Source organism: Onychomys torridus, chromosome 7, assembly GCF_903995425.1.
Source record: "Onychomys torridus chromosome 7, mOncTor1.1, whole genome shotgun sequence".
NCBI classification, from domain to species: Eukaryota; Metazoa; Chordata; class Mammalia; order Rodentia; family Cricetidae; genus Onychomys; species Onychomys torridus.
Window position 1 is genome coordinate 67,173,796 of NC_050449.1, and position 12,056 is coordinate 67,185,851.

A 12,056-nucleotide genomic window follows, 5' to 3' on the forward strand; every position below is an offset into this window, starting at 1 on the left:
CAAGGACACTTCTATTGTCTTCCCAACATGGGTTATTTCCGGGGTCAGGATTTTCCCTGGGATTGGCCAGTGGGAAGCCTAGGTAGGGAGTTTATCATATGAAGACTAACTAGAAAGACTCAAGTGCTTTGGTCACAAAGTTCAAGTCTCATAGGAGCCATGGCTGATGTGAAAAATCACAAGTTAACATGGTCATTGATCTAGCCAAGATTCCCACAGAATGCACAGGATATCTTCTTGCAAATGTAAGATAAATAAATGTGGGTAAATAAAAAGGAAGATTTCAAAGTGGTGGTGATAGACTCCTAAGACTTATCTCCAAATTCATTAGGATGCATGTGGTGTGTGTGTGTGTGTGTGTGTGTGTGTGTGTGTGTGTGTGTGTGTGTTGTGTGTGTGTGTGTGTATCTATATGTCTGCTTGTAAATTTCTATATCTCAACTGTACCTGAAAGGGTTAATTCTAGATTTTATTTTATTTCAGTTTTTAATTTAATTTTATTTTTTGAGACAGGGTTTCTCTGTGTAGGCCTGGATATCCTGGAAATCACTCTGTAAAACAGGCTGGCTTCAAACCCACAGGGATCTGCTGCCTTCTGTTTCCTGAGTTCTGGGATTAAAGGTGTGTGCCACCACTGCTGGCTAATCTTAGCCAGCATATATATGTATGTATATATATGTGGCACAAATTGTTAGAAGTTCGTATTAATAAAAACAAACTTGGGAGTCAGGTATTGGGGATGAACGCTGAAAGATCAGAGAAACAGAATAAGCCACAGTTTATCTCACCTCTCCAATTCCTTAGCTGATCTTGTTTCCTCAAACTGGTAGCCTCTGCGTCCTCATCCAAATGGATCTCAGCTGAATTGCTGCTAAAAGCCTAAAAGCTAACAAACTTAGTTTCCAGTCCTCTTGCCTTATATACCTTTCTGCTTCCTGCCATTATTTCCTAGGATTAAAGATATATGTCACCATGCCTGGCTGTTTCCAGTGCGGCTTTGAATTCACAGAGATAGAGATGGATCTCTGCCTCCGGAATGCTAGGATTATAGGTGTGTGTGCCACCATTTTCTGGCCTCTATGTCTATCTAGTGGCTGTTCTGTTCTCTGACCCCAGATAAGTTTATTAGGGGGAACAATATATTGGGGGACAAAATATCCTCACATATATACATAAAATCTTGTATGCATATAAGATATAAAGTAAATGTGACACTTTCTAGGAGAACAAGGGTGACTCATGGGAGTGGGTAAGGGGAGAGAAGGGCAGGGCATAGGGAAGATGCCCAATGTACACGACAGACATATGTAAATTAAATAAGTATTTCTAGAGGCTGGAGAGATGGCTCAGGGGTTAAGAGGGTGTGAAGACCTGAGTCTAGTTCCCAGCACTCACATCAGGCAGCTCCTGGGGCTCTGACACCCTCTTCTGGCCTCTACAGTCACTGGACTCAAATATGCACACATATTCATAAATAATAATATATACTAAAGTCATTGAAGAAGGGAAGTCTCTCCCAACACAGAGTCATGGATTGTAGCAGAGAAACATATTTCTCCCTAGGTACCATGGAATGGAAGACACTTCTAAGTGGTATAATGAGCAAGAATTATGAAGAAGCAGCATGATCCAGAGTGAAGGACCTCAGAGTGGAGTCTATACCCAACAAAGTCCGAAAGAGACTGAAGGCATTCCAGAGCCATGTTCTGCACTTCTTCAGATCTGAGATAGGCTGTTGGGTCTCTGGAAAGGGCCTTTTCTGGAGAATGAAGTTGAGGAAATTCAAAAGGATGGTAAGTGGAGTCCTTGCAATCCAATTTGTGTTACTTCCCTGGGCACAGGGCGAGGGTCAGTATCAGTGTGTGTCACGGAGGAGTCTGCACAGTGGTTAAAACCCCGCTGAACTGTATTGCTGTCCAGTGGCATTCACTCTACCATGCTACAACTACACTCACTCATGGCTTCCTGCTCCCCGGAACTAACTATCCATCAGTGAGAAGCTAATTGCTAGCAAAGTGTGTTATTAGCATTTTCTAGGCATCTATTATATTGATGAAGGCCTGGGAAGCCACTTAATGAGCGCATACAGTAAGTATGATCCGGCGTGTATCTATTTCTTGGTGGATGGGCATGAAACAAATGTAGAACCACATTTTCCACCAAAGTTCTAAGTGTTTGCTTTAGATTCATACAGGCTTGGTCCCATGCGGAGAATTATTACATTGAAATCTTATTGTCCCTCACTGAAAGCATGAACTGCCATTAGCTCAATCAAATTACAAAAGCCCCTGACACTTGATACTGAATTGAATTTGAAATTGTATAGAATGTCACTAAACCCCACAGGGCCCCTGTGTCCAAGAAAAAAAAAAAACCCAAAAAACAAAAAAACAAAGAACACTAACTGAATTGCTAGATTTCAAGACTAGAGGGCTCTCAGTACAATCACTTACAAATAAATATGACTTTTATATTAAAAATTGAGCTATTTTCATGCAATTGAATTTTTTTTTCATTTTGGGTAATTTTTTTCTAGTGAAGGCTTGGGTAGCCACCTAATTCATTCATGTCTGTTCATCACTAACAGATAATGTGCCACTTCTGGAGTCTTTAACAACAAAGATACCTGTGTTTATTTTCTCCCACTGGGTCCCATTTCTTTTTATTTTCTATTGTATCAGTTAAGCAAAAGGTTCCTTTTCTCATTCATAACAAAGGTCTGGCTGGCATTTCTAATTAGCATTGAGAGATAAAGCATCCATGTGCCAAATGGACATAATTTCAGCCCAAATTAAAAAAAAAAACATTCATTTTAACTTGCCTCAACACAAATATATGATTGTTTTTGGATTTTTAAATATCCTTAAAATAGCTTATTTTCATCCTCCATTCCATAAATACCCATAGTTGCCAAGGATCCCCAAACATCTCAGAGTTGAGATGTTTATCTTCTGTATACATTAGCGTGCCCTAACACATACCACAGAGCTCTGACATAGTTTTGTAAATGAATTATTCGAGACAGAACAAATCATCTAAATCGGGTTCTATTTGTTAGAACCCATAATAGAGTAAGATCACCCGACTAGCCTGTGAGCTGCTGCTCTCCATGCTCCCAATCTTGCCCCTCCAGTTAAGTCTCTCCTGCTGTCGGCTCCATCTTTATTGATGTGAATCTGGTCACTCGAGGCTCCCACTTGAAATTCCTAGAGGCTCCACCGTTCTTTCAGAACGGATCCGAACTACTTAACTCGGCCTCCTCCTACTCGTCTGCTTCACTTCTTGGCCTTCTCTGTCAGGAGAAGGGACCCCCACATTGCAGTCCTCACAGAATTCACTGCTCTTGCTACTTGTGTCAAATGAAATGTGACACCTTTGTTCCTGCCAGGGCTCATGGTCATTTCAGCTTTGAGATTGGTAACAGCTGCCCAGATGTGCTTTCTGGGTGCATCAGACCCTCTTACAAGTCTGAGGTGGTGCATTTATTTCTAACACTTTGTCTGGACCTTGGCCATCTGCCATTCACAATATATCCTTCTTATGTAATTACATATTGTATGTCTTCTTGGAAAGCATGAGGAAGCCTTCTGACACAGCATTTGTGACTCTCTGAGTTCCCATGCATCTTATCTCTTCTCTCCCAGGACACTTTCCATCTGTTATTTTAGCTGCCCCCTTTACTTCTCTCTGAGTCACACAGTAGATCCATGATTTTCAAACAATGATGGAATCTCCTCCAGTGCTTGTTGAGCCCCTCCAAACCTTCTGTTTCAGGAGCTTCTGGGTGGGGCTTGAGGATGTGCTTTGCTAAACAATCTCCAGGAGCTGCTGATGCAATGGACCCCTGACTCCACTTTGCAAACAATGCAATAGGAAATGAACTTGGAAGATGAGAGAATTGATTGCTCTGGCCCAAAGAGTGTCTAGTCTAATGCTCACATGGAATAGGAAGAACCCCAGGGACTAACTGCACAGATAGGTACATTTGTGGGGCACATAAAGAGGATGGTGATATAGGCACACATTTACAACCCTAGCTTAATATTGACTAATTATCTCCTTGCATGTCGCCATCTACCCTTGCCTTCCCTTGGTCAAATGTCAGGATTTGAGTGAAGTATGAGAAGAGTCTAGTACGCTAATTGACTATAAAACCCTCTTAATGTTTTTGGGAAAAGTCAATACAGGAATAGCAATATTCTTTTGAAAAAGACAACACAATTCCTGTAAGAAATACAATTCTAAGAGCAAGGGGGATGTGCACAGGCACTGAGCTATTCCACCGAAGAATCATTCTCACAGATTTCTTCCTGGCTTTTTCAATGATTAGTGTCCCAACTGATTGTCTCCTAAAAATTTTACACTTGCCAATTAGTTTATTTGTCTGAGGCTTTGTTCCCTCCCTACAAATGAATTAAGTGAGAACTTTTAATTTCTGTCTTACCATTTAAAATGTATCAGTGTACAAAAGCATGTAGACTTTTACACTTCTGAAACAATAGCTGGTTCTTTTCCTTTTGAAAATGATTTCAAGGGGTAAGTTTAGAACTGAGAAAGCCACTTTATTCCTAATGCTGAGCTTTACAACTATTTTCAAGTTTAATATTTCATGAAGCCAATTTGCAGAAGGGCCTTCAGGATGGAGGAAGAAAACAAGAAAATCTTTCTACTGTTCTCTAGGCTATATTTTAGGATGGATGGAAGGCAAGGCAGAAATGTTATTTGTTGATTTAATTCTCTTCTATAATTCATGCTTTTGTTTCCAAACTTTTAGTGAAACATTATGTTAAGGCAATGTCTTCATCACACTCCATACCAGAATAACTTCTAGGTGAGTCAGACATTTGAGCATTAAAAAGGTCTACAAGCATACATTACAGATGGAAAAATGTGACCAGATTTTCAAAGTATTCTTACAGTGGGGATGGCAGTTCTCACCATGACATAACTTCTAAATAAGCTATATGTTTATACAGCTGATTGCATAAAATAATAAAAATCTTTGATAATATAATTTAAAAAATTATAAGTCTAGTTCTTATCAGAACAAAGATCCAATTTCTTTACTATAGAGTAAAATCTTACTGATAAAAATTGTCATAAACTTTATTAAGTATTGGAGTTTTTACATATGAAACATGTTTAAATATCAATAATAAGATAAATATATATATATATATATAAAAACCCATCAGATTTTTTGCATTTTCCACATCTATCAAATTGAGAAAAATCAAAAAAACCACTATGTTATGTTAGTGTTCATCAGAATTCATTCATACATTGGAGCTAAAATCCAATGAGAAAGCATTAAGAATCAGAGCCTTCAGAGCAATAATCAAGCTTAGTAGCTTTTGCCCTCATAAATGAGACAGTGTTCTTATGAAGGGAGCAGGTACAGCTCTGGTCTGCCAAGAGAGGCACGGCAAGAAGGCGAAGCCTGGGGAGGAGAGAGCTAGTCCCACTGGACACCGGACCTGCTAGAGTCACAATCTGGGCCTTTTTGGCCTCCAGAATGATGAGAAATAAAACTGTGAAACTGTTTGGCTTATTAATCATGCAATCTATTTTTTAGAGCAGCCAGATGGCCTGAGACAACAGCTTTGATGGAACTCTATATGGCCATTCTGTAGATGAAAGACCCTGCTGTAGATTCCTGCAGTGCCTACAATACTTTAAAACCTCTTTGGAGGCTAATTTATTGATACCTTTTAAAATTGTAAAATCTGTTTCCCATCAATCAACTACCTCTCTTAGACTTCTAAGAGAAACATTTTCTTTTATAAGTTACAAAATTATATATATATATATATATATGTATATATATACATATATATATATATATGTCATATATATATGATCTTCCCAGCATTTTTTAACTACTGGTACATAATTTGAATAATTGGAATTTCCACCAACAGGGATAAGTTAAATAAACTGTGAAGTGTCCTTTCAGTGTCATGCTATGAAGATATGAAATATAAGAATATGCTTGCATTAATTATGAAACCACCTCAAAGCCATAGAAAATGAAATAAGGCTCAGTACAATATTTCATACTATGCCACCAATTGCATAAACTAGGACAATGTATATACAAATATAAGATGTCTATTTAAATGCGATCTTTCTGAAGGGAGCACAGGAAGAGATAAATATCGTCATAATCTCCAAATTCTACTTTTTATTTTAAATTATGTATGTTTGTGTATATGTGCATGTATGAATGCAGTGTCTGCAGAGGCCAGAAGAGGATCTTAGATCCCTGGAGTGGACTTACAGGTGGTTTGGAGCCTCTCTGTGTGACTACTGGGAATTGAACTCTTGTCCTTTGCAAGAACAGTAAGTGCTCTTAAGCCTTGAGCCACCTCTCCAGCCACTACTGTGATATTTTATGTAAAACTGTGGGTTGTTCATCCTGCTTTCCTTGAGTGAGGGCAGAAGTGGAGATTCCCCTGTGCAGGAGGATGATAGCTTGGCTTGTGCGACCTTGCTGTGACCAGTTATGAAAGGGCCCTGTGCCAGAAGCGAAGCCACTGGAGAGGAGAGGGCAGCAAGGCACATTGACAGAAGTGGTGATCTCGATAGAGCTCTGGTGCCAAGCTTAATTACAGAACACATTTCAGTGCTTCCAAATACCTGAAAGACTCACTGTGAGCAGATGGGGAGTAACAGCTTTCACGTTTCAGAGGGAGCCAGGTGGGCCCAGAAAACTGGATTTTATATGTTATAAATGTCACCCCTATAGAACTATGAGGTGCCATAAGGAAAATACAGAACCAAAGTTTCCCTTTTGATGGCTGTTACTGTCAAGATCCATCCCTAATTTTAATTCAAGAGCAAGGCAGGTGTTGTTAGAATGAATCACAGGGTGACCTGCTGGGCATCTGTGAGCAAGGTGACTCACAAACACTACCTCATTCAGCTCTCACAGCAATTTTGGTAGCAAATGGAATTAACATTATCCTCTCTTCATATACAGAGAAATCAAAGCTTAGACGGATTTGCCCAAGACTCAGTTGCTTCTTAATGATGGGAACTTCACTTTGAGTTCAAACAGGTCCCCTCTCAAAGCTTCAGCACTTCCTAGGCTAGCTCTAGTGCTAGACAAATCAGGGACCAGGATCTGTGTGGAGCAAGGCAGGATAACCTGCTCTCATCTAGGTCTCATGGGAGCTGTTTGCCAAATGAAAGAAATGTTCAAGATTCTACATCGTAGCCTACATCCAATGCCTGCTTTTCAACAAGTTGGTAACCTTCAGGAATTCTGAAGACTGGTAGGGTGTTTGCCATTCTGCCCCGAGTCACTATGTACAGCTGGAGGCAAGGGCAAAAAAACTGGGCAGGGGGCTGTGACATTCAATATTCTTGGTGGCAAAGGACTGTGACAAAGATCTCAAAGGGGAATAGCCAGTGAGATAGGAGAAAGTAAGTAGATAAGTAGATGGTGACTGGCCACTTAGAATAGACAGTGTTTTTTGTTTTTTGTTTTTTGGGTTTTTTTTTTTTTTTTTTTTTTCGAGACAGGGTTTCTCTGTGTAGCTTTGCGCCTTTCCTGGAACTCACTTGGTAACCCATGCTGGCCTCATACTCACAGAGATCCACCTGGCTCTGCCTCCCAAGTGCTGGGATTAAAGGCATGCACCACCACAGCCAAGCTTTTTTTTTTTTGGTTGTGAGCCTAGCCTTTAATGGCTGAGCCATCTCTCCAGCCCTTTATTTTTTTTTTAAAGATTTATTTATTATGTATAAGTGTTGCATGTATCCCTACAGGCCATAAGAGGGCACCAGGTCTCATTACAGATGGTTGTGAGCCACCATGTGGTTGCTGGGAATTGAACTCAGGACCTCTGGAAGAGCAGTCAGTGCTCTTAACCTCTGAGCCATCTCTCCAGCCCAAAATAGACAGTGTTTTAAGAAGTGTGGAGTGGTGAAGGGTACCAAAGGCTTTGGGGAACCTAAATGAGGTTAGAGGATTGAGTGACTTAGGGCAAGTCTATGTGATTGGTAGCATAGGAAAGACAGTTTTAGTAGGTTGTGAGTAACGAGTCCAATCACAGGGCTCAACTTGATGGGTAGGACCTACCAAGCGGTAACATTTTAAAAAGATTTGCTTATGTGTATGTGTGTCCATCATGTGAGGGCAGTGCTCACGGAGGCTGGAAGAAGGCATGGGGTCCCATGGAAATGGAATTACAGATGACTCTGAAGGCCTGTGCTCTGCAAGAGTAACGGTGCTCTCAGGCACTGGGCCATCTCTCCAGCCCCCACACTGCAGTCTCGAATGAGGGCAGTGCAATGCTTAGTATTTTCTGTGTTTAATCCCAGTCTTCCTACAGATATGCTTCCAGCAGTAGCAGTTGTAGTAAATTAACTTTCCCTATATCCCAGGGTCCAGTGGCTCTTCCTTTTCTGTATTTTAACATTATGTCATGTGTTCCCTTCCCTGGAATCCGACACTCTTTTAGTTACTGGTGTAATTATGGCTTCACTGTCTATCCTCCCTGCTAGACTGTAAATTCATGATGATGGTGACTGTGTTTGTCTTATTTATTTCTCTTTCCCTTATTTTTACAGTGTCTGGTACATAACAAAAGCCAAAGAGTTAATTATTGCATATCTGTGAATTTACTAATGGCTTTAAACACTTTTCTCTACATAGGATGAAACCTCAGAAGCAATTTTCCTATGTAATCTGGATCTCTTTTCCTTGGCCATCTTTACCATCCTCCTTCTTGAAAAAAGTCAATCAGGCAAACAAAAAGATAGATTTTTTTTTTTTAAAGAAAGCAATATAGCAAGATGCAGTTTTCAATAAGATATTTGAGGAATGGGAAGGAAACAGAACAGAGCCATAGAGAGCCATGTAGAATATCTGAGAAAAACAAATGCAGCCTGGAAATTAGAGAAAGGAACCAAGTCATTTCTTCCTGAGATTCTATTATCCTCTAGTTTTCCAAAAGATGTATGCAGAGATTGGAGCAAGGGATACTGCAGTCTACCTACCCTCTTCTGTTACCCACCAACTACAGTGTGGGTAGACTCCACTTACAGGTCACAGCCAAGCTAGCTTTATATTTGGTAGGACACTTGATAATTTGTTGCATGTTTACCTTAGGCTTTCCTTCAACACTGTTCTTTCTTTGAGACTGAAGTAGATTATCTTATTTGAAAAGGTTTTTTTTTCTTTTTCATTTTACATACCACCCACAATTCCTCTCACTCCTCTTCTCCTGTCCACTCCACCTCCCAGTCATCCAATCCCCCATCCTCAGAGAGGATAAGGCCTCCTTTGGATAGTCAACAAAGTCTGGCATATTAAATTGACACAGGGCCTAGCTCCTCCCTCCTACATCAAGGCTGAGCAAGGTATCCTACCATAGGGAATGGGCTCCAAAAATCCAGTTCCCATGGTGAAGTATTTAGCACTCTGGAGTTTGAAGCAGATTTTTTCTTTTACTCTTTTTTATAATTTAATTTAATTTTACATATCAGCCATGGGTTCCCCTGTTCTCCCCCTTCCTGCCCTCACCTTCCCCCCAGCCCACCCCCCATTCCCATCTCCTCCAGGGCAAAGACTCCCCTGGGGATTCAGCTCAACCTGGTAGATTCAGTCCAGGCAGGTCCAGTGCCCTCCTCCCAGGCTGAGCAAAGTGTCCCTGCATAAGCCCCAGGTTCCAAACAGCCAGCTCATGCACTAATGGAAACACATGAACTATGAACCAAAAGTTAAGGAGCCCCCAACTGGATCAGGCCCTCTGGATAAGTGAGACAGTTGAATAGCTTGAACTGTTTGGGAGGCACCCAGGCAGTGGGACCCAGACCTGTCAACACTATTCTGAAGGGGGGTCTTTAGAAGAAATCTGCCACTAAACATAAGGCTTTTCTAAGAAAGTGTGTCTAGCATTGACACTCCATTTATCCATGTAACATCATCATGTCCTTCATATCACTATTGCTGCTCATAAATTAAAAAGACTCTTTATTTTAAAGATATCTATATCTATATATAATATTTATTCCCACAAATCAATTCAAGTTAATTAAAGCAACAGTATCTGTAGTGACTGGAAGGTTTTAAATGGTAAATGTCAGAAAAAAAATATATCACACTTAACCACGCAGGACTCCTTCAGTTGGCTCAGAGCTTCTTTCTAATCACATTGTTTCAAATTTCACATTTGCCTTTTAACTTGCGTCTGTGTTTTAACATATTAAGAGTCTTTCCTTGGCTTCTACTCTATGTTTTTAAACATTTGTCATTACTGATGCTTTTGCACTGATTTCTGATTTTCTAGGTGCTTGGCAGCATGTCTTGGTTTTATAGTCCATCTCTGAAGTAGACAAGAAAGCATTCTGTCTATTTTTGAGAGGAGAAAACCCCAACTGAGGCTTTGCTCCACTAATGGTAATGTGCAAGCATCAGAACACACAATGAAATCAGTCTTTGGATTTTAACTTGTGTGCATTTACAAATAAGACTCAGAACTGCAGCTCCCACCATTTGCAGAGTGCCAGTTATGTGTGACATGCTGTACTGCACATGGATAATTGATTGATGGACAACAGTTACAGAATTCCACCTTCTCTGGTGGCGGTTATAGTCTGTGCCACCAAATTATTTATCCCATGACCTTAATTACTAAGTAAAGATTTGACAATACCACGGCTATAATACCTACACTTTTAGCTCTGTAAAAGAATTACATAAAGGGTCTTCTCATTTCTGGGGAGGAAAGAGGAGTCTAAGGCTTAGACAGTAATACAGAAGAGGACACCTTTGGAGGAGACTTTAAAAAAAATGTTATATCACTGTTTGCACAATTGCTAATTTCCTGTCCTTCCTTTTCCTTACTTTAGGGGCACAAAGTTGCACGTAACCGCAATTAGCCTTCAACATACTATGCAGTTAAGAATGACCTTGAAATGTTGACTTTCCTACCTCCACCCTCCAAATGTCTGGATTATAGGTTTCAGCCACTATGTTAGGCTTATGCAGTGTTGGGGATCAAACTCATGGCTTTGAGCATGGTAGGCAAGCAGCCCCAGCCACAGCATCTGAATTTTCAAAGGGAGCTTTCTTTTTCTCTAGATGTTTACTAAATGTAGTAGAAGAAAAACAAACAGAGAAGAGCAGAATACATTTCCACTTAATGCCATATTGGCCTAATGTCAGATTTCCCTCAGAGGAATTGCTACCTATTCTGTGATCTGGAGCAAGACATTTAATTCTTCTAAACGCAATTATGCACCTGAAAACAGGAACAATAATATCTGCCTTTGCCGCATAAAGCTATTGTGAAGAATGGATTAGCTCAAACACAGGGAAATGATGTTCAAATGTGAAGACGCAGGATGGGAATTCTCCAACCTGTGGTTAATGTGAAATTAAATGAGCATACTTCCCCATTTTCTGCTATTCTAAATGTACTGAAACAGATATCAGAAACAGAATGGCAGTGACCATAAAGCCCCACATCTCCTCTTACCGGGTCTATCAGCTGAGAATAGAGTTCATGGCAATTGTCGAAGATATATTTGTATGTAGAATCCAGACAGGCCCTGACACAGTCCTTCACCACCGCGCTGGCCTTTGGTGGGCTCTGCAGCTCCAGAACCTGATAGACAAATCATTTTCTTAAACATAACAGAATGCTACAGATCCATGAAACCACTTAAACTACATTCAAATACTGTATAAGTCTGTGTTTAAAACTCATGGCCTGAGAAATATTTGAAATAAGGCAAATGAGATGGCTAAGTGGGTAAGGGAGCCTGCTGCCTAGCCTGACGACCTGAGTTCATTCCCTGGATCCACACAGTGGAATAAGACAAAAGACAACTGAGTCCTGCAAGTTGCTCTCTGACCTCCACACACATGCCCACATTGCCCCTCAATAATGAATGTAAAATCCTTTATAAAAGGGATGAGAATATATATATGTATTTATAGTATATACTCATTTATATATGATAGACACACACACACACACACACACACACACACACACACACACACATTTAGCTTTCTGAGATAGCAATCTCCTGAAAATGTT

At 40.3% G+C, this 12,056-nt stretch overlaps 1 protein-coding gene across 5 annotated transcripts in view; it reads right to left on the reverse strand.

Annotated features, from left to right (window-relative positions):
* Nucleotides 1-12,056, reverse strand: part of Unc13c (unc-13 homolog C) — a 427,893-nt gene that overhangs the window by 163,353 nt on the left and 252,484 nt on the right. For all 5 annotated transcript variants that reach the window (XM_036192012.1, XM_036192007.1, XM_036192008.1 and 2 more), the window contains one exon: nt 11,490-11,618. In XM_036192012.1, coding sequence (XP_036047905.1) covers nt 11,490-11,618 — 129 coding nt within the window. The remainder of the gene's footprint in view (nt 1-11,489; nt 11,619-12,056) is intronic.